At 42.2% G+C, this 27,067-nt stretch overlaps 1 protein-coding gene across 2 annotated transcripts in view; it reads right to left on the bottom strand.

Annotated features, from left to right (window-relative positions):
- The window catches only part of Tnfsf13b (TNF superfamily member 13b), a 28,812-nt gene extending 8,302 nt beyond the window's left edge, over positions 1–20,510 (bottom strand). The window contains exons 1-4 of one of the 2 annotated variants that reach the window (XM_021219599.2): positions 19,817–20,351; positions 19,643–19,727; positions 13,036–13,128; positions 5,864–5,920 (exon numbers count right to left, since the gene is read on the bottom strand). In XM_021219599.2, coding sequence (XP_021075258.1) covers positions 5,864–5,920; positions 13,036–13,128; positions 19,643–19,727; positions 19,817–20,137 — 556 coding nt within the window. In that variant the 5' untranslated portion in view covers positions 20,138–20,351. Of the gene's footprint in view, positions 1–5,863; positions 5,921–13,035; positions 13,129–19,642; positions 19,728–19,816 lie in introns of both variants that reach the window. The other variant, XM_021219600.1, reaches the window with a different exon arrangement.
- Positions 20,511–27,067: the final 6,557 nt, after the last annotated feature.

Raw genomic sequence — 27,067 nt, 5'->3', positions numbered from 1 at the left:
CTGGATTCTGGATCCCAGGACGCAGATGGTGCCTGGTCATCTCCCAAGTGCCAGTAGTGCCAGCTCTGAGGATGGCACAGGAGAGGGCCCATGGGGCTGGCTGCCTCAGAGTCTGACCAAGGGAAAACTCAGGAAAGTTGAGGCAGAGACCCTGTCCTGAGGGAATCAGGGGAAGAGTAATATGGAAGGACAGCATCCTCTCCTACACACACACACACACACACACACACACACACACACACACACATACACACACACAGGTGCATACACATTGCATATCTACACAGACACACACGAATTAACCAGTAAATACAGACATGCACACATAAGTCATTTTTAAATGTAAACTTGTCAATGACAAACCTCACGAGGCCAAAGACTACTTCAAAGGGTAAAGAGCCCTTCACACACACACGCACTCCAAAGCATGTTACAATCCTAGAAAAAAAACTGCTGTTAGCTCAAGGAATCAGGAAAATCAGAAAAAGAAAAACTCACTGAATGGATACAAAAGAAGTTTTAGAAGAAAGAGATTCTGTGTGAAATGTAGTTAGATGGAAAGAGTGACACAGGGGTTGTCTCCCACACCTGTAATCCCACTTTATGTCAGTCTCATTTTGGCTGCTGTGATAAAACACTCTCACAAAAAGCAACTTAAGGGAGAAAGTGTTCATGTTAGCTTATAATTCCAGGTTATAAGTCCATCACTGGCAGGATCTTGAAGCAACTAGTCACACTATATTTGCAGTCAAGAGAAGAGGGCAATATATACATGCACGGTTGGATGTTTCAATTTCTTCATTCGTATTCAGTTCAAAACCCCTTGTTTAGGGAATGGTGCTGCCCACACTGAACTGTGTCTTTCCATGTCAGTTAAGCTAACCTCCCACAGACATGCTGTCCTTCCAAGGTAGGCAATACCTCACTGATACTCTATTCCCAAGTAATTCTAGGTGTTTCAAGTAGATAATTAAAGCTAATTACCACACACCTCTAGCTGACCTTTGGGTTCTGTGTCAGCAGGAGGTGACAGCTAAGGTCAAATGATTAGCATACAAGGAATGCTCAAGTACAGAGCCGACTTGTAAAGATCTGGGGGGATAGGCTTCTACTTTACTTTAGCCTTCTGGTGTTTATGACGAATAACTATGGAGGTTAGGACTACAGAGAGGGGAGCACTTACCAGGAGGACTGCAGAGAGAGCAGAGCAGACTTCACGGATGTAATGCATATCAAGATGTGTAGGTAGATGCATAGATGGATACATGGATGAAGGGAGGGAGGGAGGGAGGGAGGGAGGGAGGGAGGGATGATGGGTGGATAGATGATAGGTAGATAAATAAAAGGATTGATGGATGATGGATTGATGAATAAATGAAAGGATAGATGGATACATGGATAGATGTATAACTATGATATCATCAGCATAGTTATTTTTCACAAAAACAACTATGCAGATATCATAGCAACCCACAGAAGACTCTGGGGTAGGCGGGGTACCTGATTTTCAAACTGTCTAATTTTCAAGAAAAGGTTAAAAGCCAAACAAAACTTTAAGCAAATCATGGACCTACCTCAAGAGAAAAATAAAACCTTAACAGGAACCATCTCCCAAAAAATGCCAGACATGGAACTATTAAACATGTTTATGCAACTGAAGGGAGCCAGGATGGTGCCATATAAACAAGACACTTCCAGTAACTTCCTCAAATTCTTCTAGAAACCAGAATAGCTATTAGCTCATGACGTGAAGCCAGAATCGCCCTGGTCCTGAAGCCAGAAACCACAAGGAACTCCATATCAAACATTAATCATGTAAGTAAATGCAACGCTCCTTGGTGGGTTCAGGACAGGACCTTTATTACTGCTGCCCAGTGCTGCACTGGAATCCCAGCTACAGCAGTCAGCAGACAAATGAACCGGAGGAAAGGCATCCAACTGAAGGAAGTGGAGTAGAACCGTTTATTGTCACACAAAACAGTCATCTACGGAACAGATATTGAACCCAGCAAGACTGACAAATGGATTTAGCTAAATGGCTTCACAAAGGGTCAACTCCCCCAAAGTCATTTTCATTTCAGCCAAGAGGGAAAAATGTAGAACCGAAGTAGACAATGCCATCTTTGGATATCATTTGTTATGCAACAAGCTCATGTCTTCCAAGAACCTACACGCTAAGTCCTATGTCCCAGTGGTGCTGTTCAGAGGTAGAGCCTCCAGGAAGAATTATGACACATACATACATACATACATACATACATACATACATACATACGTACGTACACACAATTATTTATTTATTTATTTGTTTATTTAATTATTTAGGTTTTTCGAGACAGGGTTTCTAGAACTCACTCTGTAGACCAGGCTGGCCTCAAACTCACAGAAATCACCTGCCTCTGCCTCCTGAGTGCTAGAATGAAAGGAATGAAAGGAATGTGCCACCGGCTCTCGGGACGAGTATCTTTTAAAGAAGAGATGTGAGGTACCCTTGGCTCTGTTATCCATTGTTCAAGGTCACAATGAAAAGAAAGCCACCACAAAATACAAATGTATTTTTAACAGACCACCTGCCAACTGGCCTTGGACTTTTCTAGCCTTCACTATTGTAGGAAAACAACTTACTGCTTAAACAATCCAGTCTACAGTAATTTAGTATAGCTACCTAAACTAAGACTGAATTCAAATGAACAAAATGGCTAGGAATGAATTTATTCAATGTATTGAAAGATGCACATGACAGAAATTATAATATATTGCTAAAATTAACACAGGAGAGCTATGTACATGTGAAGATGCCTCATCTACTAAGATGGCAGTATTACTTGATGCTATCTAGAGTCAGTACAGCTGCTTTACAAATGCGGTGGTTCTTTTCCTAAACGGAAAAGACAACCTTAAGTTCATTTATTATTGACAAGGATACTTGAGGCTCCAAAAACAGTCTTTGCAACGAACAACACACAATGATGAAGAGTTAACGCTCTCAACTTTAAGCTTTTACCAAGCTGCACTTGGTAAAGTACTGCTGTGTGCTGCCACAAATGCCTATAGCCCAGCAGAACAATGCGTACAGAAAGAAAGCCATGTGGTTCACACTGGACAGTAAAGCAACAGCAACCAACCACACTTCGCGTAGCCTCCTTCTATCTATTCATTGCCCCACTTCTGTGTTTAAACCCCATCCTTGTGGTTATCCAACAAAACCTTTAGAATGTGTTAGCAAATGACTCTTTGCACCAACCCAAAAGTTTAAAAAGTCAACAGCTAATTCTCCCCTCTTTGCCACCACCTACCTTGTAGCAAGGCGTCCGAAAAATGCTTTGATGCACGACTGACTATCTTTTGTTCTGCTGCTATAAAAGTGTCCTGGAGCTTTCTGCATTGGAACGTTTCCCAGGGCAACCTGAGCCTGTGGTCCTGAACCATCACCACCCATCCTCGGGATAAGAATAAATGTGATTTCCTTGTGAAGTGTTTTGGATCAGCAGAAAGTGGTCATCAGTGAGAGTGAGCATATTGCTTGTCAAATGCAAATCATCCTTCTTTGCTCTCTGGAGAACTTGGGACACTTCCCTAAGACTCCAGATGATAGGTGAAGCAGTAAGATAAAAGCATAAAAACAATGTGTTATCTGTTTGGGAAAGGCTCTCTGTCCTTTGCAAGGGGCAGTGGTTCGTGGCATGCAAACTTTCTTCACATGTAGGTCTGCTCAACTCCTCCTAGAATGCCAATGTATGTCACAGTTAGATACTGTTCTCAAGCATGTGTTCCTGTCCTCAGCTGGCTGGCCAAAACCAGCTCATACCGGCAAAACGCCATGGAGTTCTGACCTTTTGTAGCCCAGGCCCAGAGACCTGCACGCGTGGCACAGAAACAAAGAGGATGCAGTGTTTGGTGTGGATCTAGGCTTTCTTTCCCTTTCCCTTTTAACAAATGGGTCTATCGAATCTTTCCTAAGCATCATTTTCAATGTTGTCTTCAGTCCTTAGGCAGTTCTTCTGGCTTGAGTTCTACTCTAAGGAAATCAGTTGCTGTTGTTTGAATGCTGCAAATGTGGTTTTTTGGAAACAAAAAGCTATAAGCAATCATAGCTTTTCAGATGACCTGGTACTTGTTTGGCATTAAACACCATTAAAATTACGTATAAAAGTATAAATGCAGAATAGAACCCGAGACTCCCTGCAAAGGCTATCCTGAGTGTTTCTCCATCCCTGGCTATCAAGTGTGGTCTAAACTCCAGCGGGGGTCTGAGGACTCAGAAATCCCTGTGCACTAGCTGGCTCTGTTCCCCTTCCTTCCTAGTTGTCCTTGTACAGTGCTTGCTTGTCAATCCATGGGCTCTCTTCTTTTTCTTTTCTCCCCATCAGTCATTAGTGGTCACCATTAGTCATTAGTGGTCAAACTCCATTAAAATAAAACCCACATACATTTTCTTCAATACAAACACTCCAATATTCTCAGTGATTCAGTCACTGTATGTAAACTGAATAAATATGCCAACAGGTAAGTGGGCAGTGTCCTGTGAATACACAGTTTGATTTTTATCCAACTGTAAGATGAAGGAAATTATTTACACTCACAAGAAAGTGGGTGGGACTGGAGGTCCCTGTCTTGAATGAGACACAGACTTAGAAAGACAAATATGGCATGATTCTGGTGTGTGTGTGTGTGTGTGCACGTGTGCATATGTATTCACATGTATGTGTGTGTGCATGTATGCCAAATGTAGCAGAATATAAATAATGAGGAGGTCTGTAGAAAGTGAGATGAAAACCTGTGGAAACACGTGTGGTCCTGTGGTAAGAAAACCGAGGGGTGGAAACAAATCCTTAAGCAGGAGAGGGAGGGTTGGCATGGCAGGTGGTCCTGACAGGAGAGTGATAGCAACAAAGTACAATGATACACACATAAGAAAAAGTCACTGTGACGCAACAAAATACAGTGTTACACTCGTATGAAAAAGTCACAGTGATGCTGCTCATTTCTGTGTGCCCCAGTGAAAACACAACCGCAGAGAAAATATGCAGATCAGCTGGGCCATTCCTTCCTTGAATGTTTTTTGCTCACCAATTATTTTATCTCGTTGGGGACTGCAGTGCATCGATGTTTCCCAAATATCCGCTGCATGCAAGAGTGGCGTGCACAAATCTATGAGAGACTGGACTACATTAGGGAGAGAAGAGGTTCCTCTGGAGTAGGACATCAAGGTTAGCAATGTGGCGAAGAGCCTCGGGAGTCCCCTAAGACCCTGAAGGATCGGCAAACTGCTCGGGGGTTTGTCAACAGAGCCCTTGTGCTCCGTCCTTCCTCTGGCTCAAAATTGTGGGTGGTGTTATTTGGGAAATGGAGTGAAAAGTGTATTTCTGTGTCTGGCTACTATTAGAGAAACTACTTTTTTTTTTCTTTCTAAACTTAAAACTAGCAAAGCTTCGAGAAAGCAAAATCAAACCGAAAGCATTCCACTCTGAAGAGGAAATGATCCATCATTAAGTTCTCACTGGACATTAAAAACTGATAAAATTACAAGTTTTAGGACAAGGCAGCCTCACTTCCATTCCCTGAGGAGATCTCCAGCCAAGTACACGCGAAGACAGCCACGTGTCTCTGTAGAAGCCAACACTTCCCCGAACTATAAAAGCTAAACTCAATCTAAACTTTAATCTGAGGTCATATGTTTACTGTGTTATTATACATCTGTGTGCTTGTTCCCTAGCCAGTTTGAGAAGGCTCGTGTTATAAGAACTCTGGAAGGGTGGCTGATGGGAGCTACAGTTCAAACTCTACCTTAGACTTGAGACTTACAAGCATCAGCCACGCTGCACTGAATCCTAATCAGACACAGAGGATGGCCGGTCATTACCTTTTCGTATAGTCGGCGTGTCGCTGTCTGCAATCAGCTGCAGACAGTCTTGAATGACTGAAAGGTAAACAAACAAAAAACAAAAAACCACAGTGTTTTAGTTATTGGCAGAAGCAAGAAGGCCACGGAGAGAAGCTACAGCTAACCCTGGGTCCCTGGGAGCTCTAACAGCTTCACACTACTAGCAGACCGGTGTCTTCACTGGGTCTTTGTGAAACTGCCCCCTTTTAAACACACAGAGTTCTTGACACCCAAGGCTGGGCTTCAGTGTTTTGGAACCGCAATGAGAGACTACGTGTTACCATCCAGTCTCAGCTCCATTGAAATATTTCTAAAGCAGATTTATTCATTTTGAATTTTTAAAATATTTTTATTATTTAAAATAAAAAATTAATAAATTTAAATACATGTTGATCGTATTCTTCCCCTCCCCTAAGTCCTTCTCTCCCTCCCTACCCACCAAACTTTAATATCTTTCTCAAGAGAAAAACAAAACAAACAAAACAAACAAACAAACAAAAAATCCAAACCAAAAACCAACAAACACAAACTCAATACAATAAAACCCTCCAAAACCAACAAAATAAAACACTGAAGAGAAAACAACAACAAACAAACAAACAAACAAAAAATCCAAACCAAAAACCAACAAACACAAACTCAATACAATAAAACCCTCCAAAACCAACAAAATAAAACACTGAAGAGAAAACAACAACAAACAAACAAACAAACAAAAAATCCCCAATAAGTTGTAACCAAACAAAAGAACACATACAAGCTGTGGTGTCCACGATGTGTTCATCAGCTACTCCCGAACTTGAAGCCTACCCTGAGTAGTCAATATGCCCTGTGTCACTTCTTTGGAGAAAACTGACCTTCCCTCTCCCAGCAGGTATGAATGACAGCTCAGTTGTTAACCTTTACCCTAGTGGCTAGGTTTCCTTCCTTCCTTCCTTCCTTCCTTCCTTCCTTCCTTCCTTCCTTCTTTCTTTCTTTCTTTCTTTCTTTCTTTCTTTCTTTCTTTCTTTCTTTCTTTCTTTCTTTTAAAAAAATAACAAAATAAACTATAATAATATGAAACAAAATCTATCACATTGAAATTGGACAGGATAAACCAACAGAAGTAAAAGAGGCCAAGAGAGGGCACAGGAATCAGAAACCCACTCATTCACACACTCAGAAATCCCATAGAAATGCTAAACTAGAAACCATAACATACACTGAAGAGCTGCTGTAGACCCAGGCAGGTCCTTTGGTTTTTATATACACCATATATTTGAAGAGTTATGTTTATAAGTTTTCCTTTAAGAAAAATCTAACAGTGACTTACTACACACACACACACACACACACACACACATATATATATATATAATTTTTGCAGAGTCTGAAAGTAACTGCCATGATTTACTGACAGGCAGAAGTGGTAAATACCACCCCATGGCTTGTCGTGAGTTCTGTCTTGATATTGATGAGAACTCTAAAAATCAGGTGCTGGAAGGCTGGCTTTAGGGAGTATAGATAGCTTTTTCAGAGCCTGAGATGCCAGGATAAGACCAGAGTTTTAATTCTATTTTGCTCTACAGCCAAAGTCAAGCCTTTTCAGCAGAATATTTTGGATGGAAGAGAAAACAAATACCACCACCCCTCCAAAAAAAAAAAAAAAAAGGAACAAACAAACAAAAACCATTTAAAATACGATGTAAGGTTTTTGCACAGTCAACGAGGCCTCCTGGAATCATCAGGTCAAACCACACCTATCCAGGGAGCCAAGAACAACAGTTAAAGAAAAAAAAAAAAACGGCCCAACACAAATGCAGGGTCTTTCTGCTGATGTGTGAGAACCACAAGAAGCAATAAATGCCTTTGCAAATGGAAATCACAAATCTAAGCATGCATGAAAAATATAAAAATTAAAAAGTACTCCAGAGGTAGAGGCAGAGGCAGAGGGATCTCTAAGCACTCGAGGGCAGTCTGGTATACACAGTGCATTCCAGGCCATCTGAGGCTGCACCCCCTCCCACCCACCTCTTTTATAAAACTAATAATCAAGCTTTTTATTAGTATATATTCATTGTACAAAATAATGACTGTCGTAAAGTCATTTTTCAATGTGCTATGTATTCCGACTCTGACCCACAGTCACACGTTACCCTCTTCTGCCCTCTTTTATGAGGACATCTCCTCTTCAAAATTAATCCCCCTTCTTGTGTGTGTGCCTGATGATTCAGTGAAATGATGCTGGTGTAATCTTAGAATCTATACCCCTGTAGGAACACACAAAGTAACACTGTTAGCGGTGTTAGCCCTGTTGGTTTTAACACAGTAAAGTCGGATAGCTGGGAATGTGCTAGGAGGGCACTGGTAGAGCGTGCTATACTAACTGAAGATAATAAAGGCAAGATGCAAGAACTTCCCATTGGAATTACTCTCTGACTGTTTCTTTAAGCCTAGTAGGACAGTGCCACAACCCTAATATCTGTGTCCTACCAAACATCTGTTCAAACCCACCACCAAACTGGTGGGAAAATATCATCATTTAATTTTGGGTGAACTAGAGCTTGGCTCTAGCCTACACATTGAAAAATAATAGTTTGACATGTATCATGAGAAATATAACCCTTAGAAGAAATATAACCCTTAGAAGAGAAATTTTGTTGTAAGAAGTGCTCCTCAGAGATGGAAACAGGCTATCAAACTGGCTGCCCAGACCAGAATCTCAGGTGTACTTACCAAATGAGCCAGCTCGTCAGGAGCACTGGGACAAGAAGGCCTTGGGGATTTTTGAATACATTTTTTTTTTCTTTTAAGAAATTTTAAATCTACCATTAAACTTTTTCCAGTTTCTATTATAAGAGTCATTCAATACAGATCTTATTTTATAATATCTGTAGCAGTGCAACAAAAGATTTGCTGCACAGTGAACCAAATTCAGACAATTGTAATATTTCCCAATAGAATAGATATATAGCCATACCATTCTAGAGATCCAAAGTCTAATGAAAGAAGCAGCTATTGGTAACAACTGTGAAATTCATTAATAATGCTTAGTATTTCATGGGTTTAAAAATACCTCTCCCACAACTGAAATTATATAAAATGTTTAACAAAGTTTTCTTCTCAGCTAAGTTGGCAGTAGAACCCATAAAAGACTGAGCCACAAGAAGGTATCTCTAAAAATCATGACACAGTGATACAGAAAACCATCACATTTTAGATCTTAAGAATATCCACTCATATTAAACTGCGTAATATAACTAAAAGAAAAAGACTGGCTCAGTGAAGTAAGTCGTTTATAAAGTGAAATTCCTGAGGGATGGACACAGCTGCCCTCACTCAGGACTGGTGTGAGGAAATCCAAGAGTCTTCACAGTGTTAGCTGGGGCTCCTAAATGTTACTCATATGGAAAGCGTGTCTCCCTATCTAAAAGCTGTAACTTGCAATATAACATCCATATACTTTTTAATCAAGAAAATTTGAAGCACGAGATTTGAAACAGGAAGGAAGCCACTAATGTTTCATTTTATGTATCAGAGTCAAAGTCCTTCGAGCTGAATCTGGTTGGCTGTATAATATTTCAACCAATCAAAGTCTAATATAAACAAAGTAACCATTATGCAATTGTGCATGGTTATGACTGGTTCATGAGAAAAGAATGTCACACACAGAGCTTTTCTCCTGAAACACAGTTTCCCAGTGTGCCCTGACAAGTATTTTGGTAATCACGTCAAGGACAGAGAAAAGCCAGACTGGAAAAGACACTGGGACAGATGAGCACCCATGTAACTCCCTCTTTGCAAGATTGAGGAGTGGGTCTCCATGCCTGTAAACATTAGACAGCTCAGAACATCTTTTCTGCTTCCTGTTTCTTTCTAGTTCCCATAACCTGGGATCTTGGGTACATTTTTTCCAAATCTATAATCCATCCTCAAACCCAACTAAACTACTCCTGTCCATGGTGGGGACAAGTACAGAAGCAGTCTGTTCCTGCTTGGGAAGAAAAAGTCTATATTTGAAAATAATTAGTGGTTCCTCAAATAACTAACTGTTATTGTTGCTATTGCCAAGGAGACAGACATCACACAGGAGAATCATGGCACACTGTCAATCGTGGAGAACACACAGCTTCTGTAAGCTGAAATGGACAGCTAATGAAAATGAAGTCAGACCATACTTCTGCTCCTTATCTAATATGTATTTTGTAGTGTAATCAAAACCAGATTATATTGAAATTTGCAGTTATTTTGTAGTAAATAGAAGGGAATTGTTTATTTGCTAATTGATATATATATATATATATATATATATATATATATCATGTTTATTGTACAGCTATTTATAAAAGCTAAGCTATGGAATACTGCCTACACTGTCCGTCTAATGAACATTTAAAAAGTGGGATGTATATACGATAGAGTTTTACTCGTGCATAAAATAAATGATGTCATTTTCAGAAAAATGGATGGATGCTAGATCGCCAAATTAAGTGAAATATGACAGAACCAGGAAGATAAACATATATATATATATATATATATATATATATATATATATATATATGCTAATATATAGATATGTATATGTTAAATCTACATTTATATATGATATGACGTTGATGTTATGATGTATACAACACATATGTATTATAACACATAGTCACACAAACACATATAACACAAAAGTAAAGAGGGGGTTACTTGGAAAGAGGAAAGAGTCCACATCCTGTTGTTCCAGGGAGATGCAACACACACATCTAGTCACCCCAGATCAGGGTCCCATGACAGACCAAAGTAAGGATATCATCAAAGTCCAACTTGGTGAACCCTAAGTTGTTTTTATTGGGGTTACTTATAAAGCAGAAATGACTCAAAGACAGCTGCATCACCAAGGCCTACACCCAGCATGGGTGACAGCTCACAAAGCCGGGAACCTGGAGCTCAGCCCACAGCCTGCAGGCTGCTCAGGATGTTGGAGAGCATCCTTTGCAGGTGCCCAAGTTGATCTAAACCTCTTGCAGGCAGTTCCGCTGGTGTCTGCTTCCTTCAGGCAGGTGATGTTGTCTCAGAATCTTCTCTGCTGCCTTTCTCCCCTGAGCATCTTCTTTGCAGCTCAGCTTCTGTCTTAGTTAGGGTTTGCATTGCTCTAAAGAGACACCCCTGAGCAAAGCAACTCTTATGAAGGACGACCTTGAACTGGGGCTGGTTCCGAGGTTCGGTCCATCATCATCATGGTGGGAAGCGGCAGCATCCAGGCAGGGGCGGCACTGCAGGAGCTGAGAGGTCTGCATCTTCATCTGACGGCAAACAGAAGACTGGCTTCCAGGCAGCTAGGGGGAGAGTCTAAAAGCCCACTCCCACAGTAACACACTTCCTCTAACAAGGCCACACCTTCTAAGAGTGCCATTTCCTGTGCCAAGCATATTCAAACTACCTCATTCCACTCCCTGGCCCTCATAGGCTTGCTCAAATCCATGAGTCTATGGGGCCCATGCCTAAACACAGCTTAATGCAAAATTCATTTAGTCCAGTGTCTGGGATCAACACTTCTGGGCTCCTCCAAAGGGTGTCACTGCCCTGCTAGCTCTGCCCTCTGTAGCACTCTAGGCTCTGGTTGACTCCACTCCACTGTTGCTGCTGTTCTCGGTGGCCATCCCATGGTACTGGCATCTCCAATATGCTGGACTTACCCACTGCAACTAGGCTTCACCAATAGCCTCTCATAGGTGTCAACAGGCTCTCTTCATGGTGCCAAGCCTCAACTTCTTTGCATGATTCCTTCAGTCTTTGGCCATCAACTGCAACTGAGGCTGCACCTTCACCAGTGGCCTTTCCTGGCCTCACACAGTGTCAAGCCACAGATGTTCTCCATGACCCCTTCATACCTTCAACACCAGTAACACCTGGGTGATTCTTAAACATTCACAAATTCAGCTGCAGCATGAAATAGCATGGCTGTCTCTGGAACACAGCTTCTTTGCATGCTCAGAAAACACTTCCCAGATTTACCTCACTGATCTCGTCTCTTCTTAATCACTGCTAACTTCTTAGCTCTAGCTAACCAGCATCAGTTATCCTAGTAGTCCCTTCTATTCTTGACACTGAAGCCAGAGCCACATAGTCAAAGGGGCTGATTTTGGCTGCTTACTGGGGCTGGGACATGGCCCTCTTGTTCTATTACATTACCACCAGCATTCTGTTTTCCAACTCCTTCCCTGCCTAAGCTTGACTGTCCTTGAACTTGCTCTGTAAACTGACCTTGAACTCAGAGATCTGCATGCTTCTGTCTCCCGAGTTCTGGGATTAAAGACGTGTACCAGGCTGACCTTGAACTCGGAGATCAGCTTCCTTCTGTCTCCTGGGATTAAAGGTATGCAGTACCTTGCCTGGGCCTAAGCTTTTCACGTCCACTATTCTTAAGGTTACCACAGTTGTGTTAATCACTTCTAGATTGTAGTTCATTCCAGATTAAAATCCCAGCTGAAAACAATCACCAAGTCCCCTGTTCAACTACAAAAGCATAATAAACTTACCAGGGTGGGATCTTTCCTCAAGAACACAGTCCCTTAATCTATTTATCTCCTTGAACACAGGCTTCAGCTCCGTTCTGCTTCCTGGTGCCCCTTTAATACTTGAACCACACATTTTTTTTTTCCTTTCTCAACTTGTTCCTTTTCACTCAAATGTTCTTAATAAGAGTGAACTTTAGTAACCAGACGACAGAATTTACACCAGGCTGTTGTGAGACTTCCTTTGTCAAAGCAATTCATCTAAATCTCTTCACCTTAGCCACAGGTAGAATTTTCAGACAAGGGCAAAAAGCAGCCACATTCTTCATCAAAATATCACAAGAACAGTCAATAGGGTCACATAATAAAATTCTTCTCCATTATAACAACTTGAACCAGGCCTGCACAGTTCAAATAACCCTCAGCTCTCACATCTTCCAAATTCCTACTAGGATGGTCCATTAAGCCTTATTTAAAGCATCCTGCTATTTTCCAAGTCCCAAATCCGCATTCCTCCAAGCAAAATCACAGTCAGGCCTATCACAGCGATATCCCCATTCCTGGTATCAACTTCTGTCTTAGTTACGGTTTGCATTGCTATAAAGAGACACCATAACCAAGGCAACTCTTATAAAGGACAACATTTAATTGGGGCTGGCTTACTGGTTCTGAGGTTCAGTCCACTATCATCATGTTGAGAATGGCGGCATCCAGGCAGGCATGGTGCAGGAGGAGCTGAGAGTTCTACATCTTGTTCTAAAGGTAAACAGAAGACTGGCTTCTTAGGCAGCAAGGAGGAGAGTCTAAAAGCCCGCCCCCACAGTGACACACTTCCTCCAACAAGGCCACACACACTCCAACAAGTCCATACCTCCTAACAGTGCCATTTCCTGTCCTGGTAACATTCAAACCAGGATAGCTTCCTTTGGTCTGGTCAGGGATCTCAGCTTTTATTGCTTACTCTAGCGGGGAGGGTTCAACTGAATCTGGTCTGTTACTGGGACTTCCTGAAGCTATTTTGAATGTTTAGCTTCCTGTTTAGGTAGCATTCTGCAGGATGGAATATTCCAATCTTAAAGGAAACTGTCACATGATGTATAAGAAGAATGGTAATAGGCAGCCGGGGTAGGTATGTATAGGATCAAGTGTATGATATACTGCATGAAACTATTATAATGGAACTTCTACTTTTTCTACATCATATACATCAATTCTTAATTTCAAATAAAAACCATGGTTTTTGCCTAATGAAAAGCTTTACTGCAGGATAAATGTCACCATACAGAGGTCCATAGGGAGCATACTCTGCCATGCTGGCTCCTGTCCCTCCCTTTCTCATTTACTTCAGAGTGACAACACAGTGCCATACAATGGCTGTCTGCCCAATTGGACAGGGTCTAGCTCTTTAGAGACAGGTGTGTCCTTTAAAGGACACCACCACTGGGATGAACTTGCATCTGTCCAGAGGAGCTCACCTGTAAAAACAACAACTAAATAGAAAGACAGGTGCTGCCAGCTTTCCTGGGTTCACTGATGGTGCTGTGTCAAATGCTCTGACAGAGGGCCTGCAGAAGAGGTTTCCAATGACATGGAACAGGGCATTGTTTAAAGGAAATCCAAGTAGGGACTCTAGCAGCTATTACATCATATCCACAGTCAAGAGCAGAGAGAGAGAGAGAAAGAGAGAGTGGGGAGGGAGGGAGGGAGGGAGGGAGAGAGAGAGAAAGAGAGAGAGAGAGAGAGAGAGAGAGAGGACTTCCTCCCTTGCTGGCTTGTGGTCGGCTATCTTTTTTCATCCTCCCATAGTTTAGAGCCTCCCACCCATGGAATGGTGACCCTCAGAATGGTCTGAGTCTTCTACATAACAGCCAAAGCACTCTCCCAGAGATATGACCACAGGCCAACCTGATTTAGATAATCCCTCAAAAGATTCTCTTCTCAGGTGATTCCAGGGCATGCTGATTTGGCTTAAAACTCACCTACATGTTGGCCACCTGGAATTATTAATACGAACAGCATGTCGCTTGAAATTATAAAATCATTTTGAAAATATTCATGTCCGAGAAGTACAAAAGCTAAAATTGTGAAGAAATATTTGTTTCAAGGAGAGGTAGAAAGATCTCCCCTGGCGTCCTGCATAGTTCTGATACTCAGAAAGCCGACTTATCTACCTTTTTCAACCTACGGTTTTCCAGTATTATACCAACTTACGTGTATCATTCATTTGTTTTCTCTGTGTGTCTCACCACTATGGATGGATGACTCCAGAGAACACACTCACTGCTACATTTGGCTGCACTGACTGGCTTGGCTTGCTGACTCCCATTTCCCAAAACTTCTAGCTCAACCAGAACAGGGTTCAGATATTTGGCTATCAGATCAGTATTTCCAATTTTAAAGACATTTTTGGAAATTGAACAAATGCCAGCTCTTGCAACACACACACACACACACACACACACACACACACACACACACACACACACATACACACACAGACAGGCAGGTAGGCTTGTGTGCATGCGCACTNCACACACACACACACACACACACACACACACACACACACACACACATACACACACAGACCAGGCAGGGTTCAGGGGAGCCTTACCACTGAAAAAGAGGAGAAAAAAAATGAGTGAAGACTGTGTCAAAGACCACCTAGAGCAGCCAGCTGTTCTAGGAAGGGACCCACCCATGCCTGGTAGGAGGCTCAAGTTCACATCCATGGTTAAGTCCTGCACTGCATTCCTTTAGACACGGTGCAGCCTGAAGGTCAAGCAATGCTGGAAAGGCTAAGCCAACGTTTCCAACTGGGAAGACAACACGGCTTTCTGTTCCTTGGATTGGATTGTGGAGATCAAGAGAGGCCACTCAAGAATAGCATTGGCACTTCTCTTTATCCAAGAAAAGACTCGTGTTACAATATTAGGTATTAAGCTTGTGTGATGCCCTCTAATTTCTAAATCTTACGACTGTTAAATGCAGTAGAGCATTCTGGATGGAGCCTAAACCCCAAGGTCGCTGATGCTGGTGCTGAGTTCCTAGGAGAGCACTCGCTTGGATTTCTTCCCGTGGCCTGGAGCTGGTTAAGGGAGGCTGGGCAGAGGTATCCCCAAAGGCTCTGAACTACTTTTGCAACCCTGTATCATTCAAAACCCGATTCCAAACTGAGAAGTCTGTGTGGCTAAATGGGTTAAAAACAAGGCAGAGTGGCCCAAGTTGTCCAATAATTATTTTTTTTAAGTATTCATTTATTATTATAGATTAAGTACACTGTTGCTGTCTTCAGACACACCAGAAGAGGGCATCAGATTTCATTACTGGTGGTTGTGAGCCACCATGTGGTTGCTGGGATTTGAACTCAGAACCTTCGGAAGAACAGTTGGTGCTGAGCCATCTTGCCAGCCCGGTTCAATATTATTATTTGGAGATAAAAATACAGATAATTCTTGCATGGTTGTGAATCTTAAACACTCCTGGTCCTTGTGCTTGTGATCTCTGGGTCCCTCTGCCCTCCTTTATGTCTCCTAACTGTCCCTGTTTCCACCCCTGCTTTGCCACTGCTACTGCTGCAGGGGCTCTGATAAATGTTACCCACAAAATAAGCAATACAATGTTTTGTTTTGTTTTGGTTTGGTTTGTTTTTTTTTTTTTGTTTGTTTTTGTTTTTAGAAGAGTTTTGTCTTTCTAGAATCAAAACCCAGCATTTCTCCTTTCCCTGTTGAGTGACAAGCGAGGAGATGCCGAAGCTTGATCCTGGGACCCTGTGCATTCGAGGCAGAAGCTGGACCACTTACTGAGCTGCCTCCTCTTCCCTCATTTCATTTTGATTTGAGGCAGGATTCACTAAGCTGCCTCAGGCAGGCACTGAACTCATCATGTGATCCTCCTTCCTTGGCTCCATAGTAGCTGGATGACAGGCTAATTTGGTTTGCCAGTAAGCTGTTTGAAAGAAGTCACCTTCTTAGGCTCTAAAGATGTTATTATTTGGATTGTGAAATGAATAAAGACGTAGCTGGTGAAGGCTCAAGGCACAGGCCAGTGTGATGGCAGTTTTAAAGAAACTAGATTATGTAATATTTTTAGGTTATGTTGCTTTAGTTTTCTTTATTATTATTAAGAATCTTTCCAAACACATTTAAAGGATTAAGAGTTAATTGTTGGTTATGATAAGCTATTTGGCAATTCTTTATTCCTGGATTTCCCCACATTTCTGTTTATTATACTACAACAAAATTACCTTATTAAATGCACTAAGCTTAATAAAATGTAATTCCAATTCAAAATAACTATAAAAAAGTATGCCAAAATGCGAAGTTTTAAAATTAAGTGAAAGGACTGATTGTCCCCAGAGAACTCAAGGATTGGCAGGGATCTGCGTTTCCCCTCTGCTGCTGTCAGATGAGATAGGATGGAGATACCCACAGCCCAGAAACAGATATAAGCAGCTCCCAGATAAGAGTGTTAGTGGACACTTTGAAAGTAAAAGGAACACCCCAGGTTGTTTTAAGTCCAAGAAAACAATCAGAACAACCAGAGGTGTAACACAAATTTACAAAAACGAATAAATTTTTCTCAATTGAAAAATAAGACTTGATTAAACCACAATAGAAAATCCCTAAGTTTCATATAACTTTTGTGGGTTAGTTGATAATCACAATGGTCACTGATAACAAATAAAATTTCCTGATTCAAAAGGATAGTATATAAAACAAGAGTCAATACTTCAATTGTCGAGGAATAGGAGATATTTCCTTTCTTTGAGTCTCATATCTGCAACTTTCTCATGTTGTGTTTATGAGTATTAGGGAAATATATGTAAAGAAAAAACAAAATACGTATATCATACATTGACAGTACATTGTTCTTTAAATTTTACAAATTATTAATTAATTTCCCTCTCCCAGTTGCATCAGTCTGAAATATTTGGATGCATAAAATCACAAATCTACAAAATATACAAATGGGAAATTTTAAAAACTATATCATTACAGGATATTTAACCCTAGTATCTCTCTCTCTCTCTCTCTCTCTCTCTCTCTCTCTCTCTCTCTCTCTCTCTCTCCTCTTTCCTTTTTCTTCTTATGTAGCCCTGTTGGTCCAGAACTTTCTATATAGATCAGGCTGGGATCTTTAATTCCATTTGCCTCCAACATGCTGGAATTAAAGACATACATTATAATTCTCTGCTCTTCTATACTCTTAAAGCTCTTAAAATGAGTCTATGTTCTCTTTAGAATGGCGAAGTTGTGGTTTCTTTTTGAAACCAGTTGTTAGAAGCCTGGAAGTGTAGCAGACATGACCTAAGACCTCTGTGGCATCTTGCCTCACTATGTATTGATGCCCACTAAAGTGTAAAACTACTTAGACCATCTGACGCAGAGGGGTAGAGAAATAGACCAGTGATAGCACTGTCTCACATAAGCCCAGTCCTGTATAAAGAACTCGACTCCACAAGCTCCCCGGCACAGAATTATGGAAAATAGTTGCTTACTTTTTTTGAGACAACAGCCTGAAGGGGGATGGAGAAAGGAGGAAGTCGTACAAGTGTGAGAGGCTTTACCACAACAAAAGACACAGGGATTAATAGGTTGGGAGCAAAGGAACACTTAGTCAGAACAAGAGAAAGTAAAGGGAACTGTAGCTTGGTGGTTAGGAAGCCAGGGGCAAATGCATTTTAACTTGATAAACTGAAGGAAACAAAAATCCCTGTAATAAACACACAACCACAACTGCTCTATATAGGTTTGAAGAAAATACAAGATGAGGCACAAGTATTTACATCAATGTCAAATTGTTAAAAAATAAATAAAAAGGATAGATAACTGACCAATTAATTTAAAAATATAAAATTGAAAATAAGATAAAAACATGTGAACCATATTTATAATTAGTGAATGGGGTTCACACTCAAACTTGAGGAGCTATCCGATGCTATATAAGTATCAAAATGAAGGTACAATGATGAAATGCTAATGAGCATATAGAAACCTGTCACCCCAAAGAGTTCACAAAGAAACTTGAATAATAAACTATGGTTCTATCAAATGCATAATTCCTCAAACACAAGAGATACACACAAGAAAAACTGTGTATCCTGTATCAGTCACAGTAATAGTGAAATCATTATTTAAAGCACACACAGCAAATTAGACAAAGGGAATTATTAAGAAATCAGTGCGATACATATTGGAAAAATTAGAAATAAAATATGGCAGGGTATACCTCTTGTGCCATTATGTGCACTGTGATTAAGCACTGTTATTACATACACCATGATATATAGGGTGTTATTACTCTGTAATTAGTGCTATTATTCCATCCATGTGGTATATGTACTGTTATTACATATGCCCCATGGCATATGTTCTATTATTGTGTACATTGCACTATATATGCTGCAATTATTTCAGCACAAAGGATAGAAGGTAGTAACACTACATACAGTAAATTTCAGATTTGTGCGAAATTTTGGAACTGCAGTGCATGTAATATTTTCATACAACATGTAACTTAGAGAGTCAAGAATTTTTGTTGTTTATATAGCTTTTAAGCTGTTTTTCACTCAGACTATCAGGCAACATTTTTTTTATAAGAATAAAAAAGCAGACAACAGCAGGAATGTGCTGAACTGTATTGTTAACAAACAAGTATTGCTGCCATGAAGCAAGAAGAAAAGTTCATTTCAGTAACTCCTAACTCTGCAAAACGCTAGGGAATGGACAACAATCACTGAAGCCACAACAGACTGTCTATAAGGAAACTATGTTGCATATGGAAAGGGTGCATTGCAGTCTTTGCCTTTTCTGTGTGTTTTGCAACTGCCCCCACAATGTGTGTGCGTGCGCCTGTGTGTTTTTTTTTTTTTTTTTTAAATTAGTAAGCCCTCATAATGCAGGGTTTGTCCACATCTGAACTTGGTCAGAACATGGGAAATCTGAAAAAAAAAAAAAAAAAAAAACCGCTAGGGAATGGCTTCTTGACTGGGATGCAGGTGGTCACGTGACTCTGCGGTGACAGGAAGCGCTCTGCTGCTAAGTCCTTGAGCACACATCAGAGTGAGGGATATGGGCACCGTAGTCCTCTTGTCACCTCCCACTGGGATCCTCCTATCCATACACCCTGCTCAGTGTAGGGCAAGGCACACCACGCAGCTTATTGCAATTGCTACAAAGCTACACAAAGTGCTTTGCTCACCGCGGCAGGGCGGCTGCAGGTGTGCACAGCAGAGCCCCAGCTCCTAACTGCTGTGCCCCAGTCTTACCTGTTTCCCCCGGTCCCTGGGAAGCGCGTCTGTTCCTGTGGCCGCGGCTGGAGTTGTAGGGTTGAGGAGCTGCTGGTGTCAGGAGCTGGGAATAGAGACAACCAGTCAGTTACTGGACAGCTGTGGAGTGGCATACCTGGGGCTCCTGCACAGGCAGAGGAGGGGTGAACTCACTTTGACTTCCGCGGTCAACCCTGGAACGCTCGGGGCGGCTGGTGTTGCTGAACCTCGGTAGCTCTGCAGCTCCATGCGCAGGCTCATCAGGTCTGCTTGCAGGGCAGCCAACTGGTACAAGGACATCGCTGTGAAACTGCTGGACACCAGGGCCAGCAGGAGGGTAGCAGCCAGCAGCCTTCCATCCCTGCAGATCCCAACCCAGGCACCCTCCTCCTTTTGTGGAGTGATGATGGGATCATATCCCACTTTCATATCTTCTCCTTTCTCGGGGCAAAAACAGAGGCGCGGTGGTGGCAGGGTCTTTGCAGACTCATCCATTCCACGAGGAGCACTTTGAAGGTCTATGCCTTTGGAGTAAGTGGCCACAGGGGTGGGTCATTTCCTGTCATCTGTGTCTCAGGAGGCTGCCCTTGGAGCATGGCAGGGCCGGGCTCCCCCAGGAGCGTTCTCCTGACTTTCTCTCTTCTGCATCTTTTGCTACCCTGAAATAGGTTCTCTGGCTCTGGCCTTCCATGGATTGCTCAATCTGCCTTCCGCATTTCACTTTCAGTTTTTGTAAGATTTTTTCATTCTATCTCAATACAGTCCTGTTTGTGGGAGATGCGAGGCCTCTGACACGGCGGCTGGGGGGCAGCTTGGGGTTCAGACTGACTCACTCCAGACAAGTTTATCGAAGGTGCTTTCCCTTCAGCATGCTCTTAAGAACTGTCTTCTTTGAGCCACATGGCTTCTAAGGAAGGGGAAAGGGGACACTGAAGGCCTAGTGGTGTAATAAATGATAATTAATGTGCAAGTCAGATAAGCTCAGTGCTTGAGCCTGAACTGTATTTGGCTGCCAGACAAGGAAGCCAACAGCTCCCCAGTGGAAGAGGAAATGGAGCTCCATAAAGCTGAGTGACTGAACTCCATCCGAACTTCTCTGCTCTCTTCTTGGTGGGGCAACAAAGAGAACATGCTAGAAACCTATTTAAGGACACACAGGGAGCCCTTTAAATGTGGGGTGGATTACAGGGAAACATGGCTTCCTCTCGCCTTTGAGACTCGGTATCAGAGACTCCGTCCCCGCCCCCACCCTGCTCCCACCATGTGATCTGCGCCAGGAGCTGACCCCCAGTCTCCACATTGATGGCACTCGTTTCACAGGTACGGACACAGAATGTCCTCAGTCTGTGCCTGGGCTTGCTGACATGTAGGCACTGCTCCATTCATTTTAGTCTTTCCTGGTCTGGAAGGCTGGCTGGGAGCCTGGTACCCCAACATCAGCACAGGCCATGGAGCACTCAGCCTAGACACCATTTGTCTAAACCCCAGGCTGCTGAGCCTCATGCTGCCTTCCCTCATAAACTTAGGAAGAAAATCTCAGAAACAAGGGCACACAGCAGCCAGGACTCCAGAGGGAGGCTTCCCAGCCACCCATCCAGCTTCTGCCCCTGGCCCTCCCTACGTTAATTGCAGAACGTCTGTGTGGATCAGTTTTTTTCTTTTCCTTTAGCAAGATAGGGTTTCTCTGCATATCCTTGGATGTCCTGGAACTCTCTCTGTAGGCCAGGCAGGCCTCGAACTCAGAGATCCAACCCACCTGCCTCTCCCTCCTGAGTGCTAAGATTATGGGTGTGCAACATTACCACAGCACGGGGGGGGGGGACGAGAGGGGGTGTGGATTCTTGCACTTGTAGTCAGTGCTGAAACTGGTATTTTTGTATGGGTGTCCCAGTAACATCTGCAGGGCACACCAAGACACATCTTCCCTTTTGTAAAGTGTCAAAAAAAAAAAAAATCTGTTGGATTGTCATTTCCCATCCCATCCCATCCCATCGGCAAGTGATGTCATCCCCAAGTCTTCTCTGGGATGGTGGCTTTTTCTCCGTTCAGTTCTGTGAGTTCTAAAGAACTTTGTGGACCAGTTGCTGCTATCTTTACCCTCCAAAATGAGCGGCCCCCTCATCTCCCAAGTGAACATAGAATATGAAGGGTGTGTGTGACTTTTCTTTAGGTTCAGCATCAAACAATAGTTGTATCACCACGTTCCAGTCCAGCATCATGGATAATGACCCCTGGTATAAATAGGGATTCCCTAAAGACCTCCACACCAAAAGAGACTAAGACATTCAGACTCATTCAGGAGACTTCACGGTAAGATTCCATCACATGATAGGCTGAGACAGGAGGATTGTAGGTTCAAGGTTAGCCTGGGCTCCAGAGCAAAACCCTGCTTCAAAATCAAGCACATATCTCAGTTATGTGTTATTACCAAATCACATACAGAAATTAAATGACTCAAAGGAGTGCAATACCTAGAGACGGCACCTTCCTCCCGTTCCTCTGTATAATTATCCAGAGGGAATTATCTAGCCAGGCTAAAGGATGCCCTTTGCCTTCTCTGCTCTCTAAGGCAAAGAACTTCATGGCCAAACTCCTCAAGTTAAAGCCCAGACCAAGCTGAGTCCAGGTCATTTTAGAATGAGTGTCCAATGTTGGTTCAGGTAGTGGTTGTCACTGTGCATCAATGGCCACTGCTTCTTCCAAAAATGTTTGCCAGGGAGCCTCCCTCTGCCTAGCAGGCACCACTGTACAATGTCCACAGAGTTCACACAAAAACAGCTCCTTTACACTGACGGCTCTTAGAATTCTTAGGAGATTGAACAAGACCAAACTCAAACTCTCCCTAACGCAAAGGATTGTTTCCTGCAGAAGAAATGGCTCGATGATCTAATCAGTGAACTCTTCATTTCCTGACGACCGCACGGCGCTGGTGTATTCACTGTCCTTCGGCAGTTTGTGGGTGTCCACCACGTAAGGCACATCTCTTGGGATACCAGAGAGTTAGATCATGTTTTGATGCAACAGGTTGGTTTGCATCTTGGTGCTGAGGAAGTTTGCATTCGTTCTTTTGAGAAGGGATTGCTGTTTCCAGTGGATTTGTTCGGTTGTGGGGGATGCTAGGATGTGGCTAATTATTTCTCCCTCTTCTATTAGTATTATTTCGTTTTCTGATTTGCCGGGTTGGCCATGACGGATCCCAGCTCTCCTTTGTTTCTGCACTGCTCTCATGTATTATAATTTCCTGGGCTTCTCTGAGTGAGACTCCCCCCCCCCTGTATAGTATTCAGACAGATCATTTCTGCAGCACAGACCCCACGGTCACATGCTGCATAAAATGTTTTTATTTCTATTGATCCTGACTGGCAATCACTTAATTTAAGATCTTGAAATACAATATTTCCTACTTTCCTGGCTGTTACTCCGATGTTTCTGCCCTCGGAGAGAACTGGCGTTTTTCCTTTACCGTTTTCAATATTGTTTCTTTGCTACATATTTTTTGACTGAAACATGAGATGGAAATGTTCTTCTCTGGTGACTTATAGTTGGGGACTCTCAATTCCTCGTGAGGCGCCTATTTTCCTTTGGTTTGAGGAAACTTCTGGTCTAGTTTCATTGACTGGCACTCCCCGGCCTCTTGGGCTTTGGGCTGTGCTCATTCCCGTTTAGAGGTGTTATTGTCTCAACTTTGGCTGCTATTCTGTAATGTCTTCTTTTGCTTGGTTGTATCTGTTCATAACTCTTCCCACCACATTCTGATTTGATTAACGGACTCTTCTAGCATTGCCACCTGCTTTTTTATTTTTTATTTTCAGCCTCGATTTCCATGATTTTGGCTATTTTACCCATATGCTCACTTTATCGATAGTGTTTTTTTTTCTACATGAATAAACTTGTAGAATGAATACATATTATAAATGGAATGTTATAAGATTGGACTACACGAGTGGCTGGCTAGTCCTACTATGACTATCTGTGTGCTGGACAGGCTGAGAACCAGGTACCTGCTTAGTCCAGGAAACCAAATGCCTCACAAGTCTCCATCTGTGACTGAAACTCTTGAAGATCGCAGTCCGTCAAGTCCATGGTGGAAGGGTGAAGACGCTGGGTCCTGGGAGAAGTGAAAGGCAGCAACAGCAGCAACAGGAGCAGATGCACTCGTCAGCAAGAAGCAAAGGTGGGCAAGCACTACTGTTCCCCCCACCCCAGTCCCAGGGACTGTTTGTGATTCACGCCTCAGGGTCTCTATGCTCCGTCCATTCTTCCTGAGGATGTCCTAACACCCATCCAGGTATGTCTCTTCGGCTATGCACCCATCTTTATGGTTTGTTCCATTCTAATTCTCTTGTTGATTTTGTCCTTTATTATGAATCTTCAGCAGGGTTTCTTGGTCACCCTTTTTCTTATTTATTGATAGGAACACATTTAACTGACATAAACTTCTTGGTAAAATTCAGTTCTGTCTGATAGCTTTATTATTATTATTGATGTTTTATGTAAAAATATGAACATTTAGTTTGGATTTTCATTTTGACTAAGATGTTATCTCAAGGATATTTGGGGGAGGGTTGTTTTAAATTTTAGGAATGTTTATGACCTGTCTCATTAATTTATAGTTCCCTGTATTTCATTAAGGTAATTCCTCATACTGCTTCTCTTGTGAGATTTAGGCTTTAGACATTTGAAGACAAGACATAGCCTTGATATTCTTCTTATTCTAATCTAAAATGTTTCATTTACTTAGTTAATTAATTTTGGTTTATATGATTAGTCAGACTATCCAATAGAGAAAGTTTCCTATAAGTAATTATTTTTCTCCATAGCTATATAGCTATTATGTTTTTCCTTGTGGTTACTGAGGGTATTTTATGTCGTGCTATATTATTATTGATTATTGATTATATATGACTACATATAATATTCAATATATTATATATATACTGAATGCAAAGCTATTCAAAATTAAGGCCGTAATAACTTACATCTATGAGAACAATAATTATTTCCCAAATGTGTAAATACAAAAAATGCAAATGGTGATAACAACTTTAAAGACTTGGTTCAAAGAGTTAACTGACTTACTATGTTTTTTGAGGGATAATTTGTAAAATTCTGGTGGCACGTCCTTTGGCAATGTATGAATCTACAGCTTATGTTAGTCCCTGAATCTGAAATGTTTCTAAGCCACCTTGAACAGGAAAATATTGCATGAAAAATAAAATTATAGTGAAAATATGTCCAAAAGAATTAAACACACATGCTGGCTAATTCTTCATCACTGCAATCACAACACAGGATGAGAAAGACTTAAGATTGTAAGGGTCTACTTTGCCTCAGGACTTCAGAAGAATCTGCCCCCCATTTCAAGCAGACAAAAAGGATTATGGTCAGTGTCTTAATCAGGGTTTCTATTCCTAGACAAAACATCATGACCAAGAACCAAGTTGGGGAGGAAAGGGTTTATTCAGCTTACACTTCCACATTGCTGTTCATCACCAAAGGAAGTCAGGACTGGAACTCAAGCAGGTCAGGAAACAGGAGATGATGCAGAGGCCATGGAGGGATGTTACTTACTGGCTTGCTTTCCCTGGCTTGCTCAGCCTGCTCTCTTATAGAACCCAAGACTACCAGCCCAGGGATGGTCCCACCCACAAGGGGCCCTCCCACCTTGATCACTAATTGAGAAAATGCCTTACAGCTGGATCTCATGGAGGCATTTCCCCAACTGAAGCTCCTTTCTCTGTGATAACTCCAGCCTGTGTCAAGTTGACACCAAACTAGCCAGTACAGTCAGGCTGGACTCACAGGCAGGAAGCCCAGCCTCTCAGTTGGCCTCTACATTTCCCTTTGTATTCTTTCCCTGTATCCCCGCCCCATGGATAGTTTTGCTGCACACAAGATGTGTCTTATCCCTCAGTCAATGTCTTCAGCCTGGACATAGCACATCAATCTCCTATACAGTTCAACTTGGCAGTAAAGGTTAACCATCACAAATTATATATGTAAAATAATATATAACCATCCCATCTAGTCTGAAAGAATTAGGAAATAAGCCAACACGACCAAGTAATGAAATTGTAACAAAAACAGCCAGCATCGATGTTCTCATCAGTTATGGGTTGATGCTGTCATTACTCTGCATTGCACGTTTTTGTCCTGGCATTCACACCAAGTTTTGCCATGAGTGTCATGTGGCACATGATAGAAGCCTTAGGAGGTGAGACCCATTGGGAAGTCCTCAGTCCTCTGAGAGTAATGCTTTCAGAGGTGTTGAAGTTTACTTCCTGGAACCTTGCAGAGGAAACAATGTGCTGTGTGAGTGAGCCTGAGCGCTGGGTCACTCACTGGATTCCTCTCTGAGACGTAGTCTCTTCCTCTCACCTCTGCTCTTAGCAACAGAGACCTTTGACTCTGTAAGACAATGAGGTACACAGAAGCCTGTTTCTGTATGAAGCTTCCAGGCTTAAGTACTTTGTTACGGTAATAAGAAACTGAATAATAGAACTTTTGAGCAAAGAGTACTTTGATGATACATTGAGTAATAGTTGTTAAAAAAAACAATCTAGCAGTATTAAAAAAAATTAATAACATATCTATATATCATATGAGAACTGTTGTTAAGAATTTATCCCTAAAATAAATTTTAGTTACTTGAAGACATAAAACATGTCTAATACAGCAGTTAATAAAAGTTTATGACCAGTTTTTAAGCTATTTTTAAATTTACTACAATTAAAATGAATTTACGGACATTTTTTATCCTTTGAAAATATAAATTTCTTTATTTCAGGCAATTGTGATGACATCTTCTACAATCCTAGCACTCCATGCAGAGGTAGGACTGGGAGTTAGAGGCTAGCCTGAGCTATATATTGAAATCCTATCTCGGCTGGGGAGAGGGCAGCCTGCAGAAGTGACACAGCTGCTGGGACAGACTCCATTTCTGGCTCCAGACATCCAGCACCTTTCCCGCCCGAGGAGAGCTGGTGAGAGCCATCTTTGCTCTGGTGCGTGGCCAGGGAGAGGGCAGCCTGCAGAAGCTACACAGCTTCTGGGAAAGATCCCCTTTCTGGCTTCAGTCATTGGGCACCTTTCCCGCCCAAGGAGGGATGTCTGCCAGGGACGGGTCTCAAGGCCTGAGCTGGCAGGAGAGCCATCTTTGCTCCGGTTCGCCTAGGCTCCAGTCTACACTGGCTAGAGTGTGGACCACAGAAGCTACACAGCTTTGGGACAGACAGAAGCAACCTAACTTCTGGGACAGACCCTGTTTCAGGCTCCAGAAATTTGGGCACCTTCCTCACCAGAGGAAAGGTGGCCACCTGTGAGGGCTCTGTCTGCCAGAGCGGAGCAGGTGAGAGAGTCATATTGTGTCCAGGGTCCCTCGGTGGCTAGTCTGTGCAGGTGAGTGAATAATCTGCAGAGGCAACA

The sequence above is a fragment of the Mus pahari genome, chromosome 19 (assembly GCF_900095145.1).
Source record: "Mus pahari chromosome 19, PAHARI_EIJ_v1.1, whole genome shotgun sequence".
Classification (NCBI taxonomy): Eukaryota; Metazoa; Chordata; class Mammalia; order Rodentia; family Muridae; genus Mus; species Mus pahari.
This window is presented reverse-complemented; position numbering and strand designations above follow the sequence as displayed.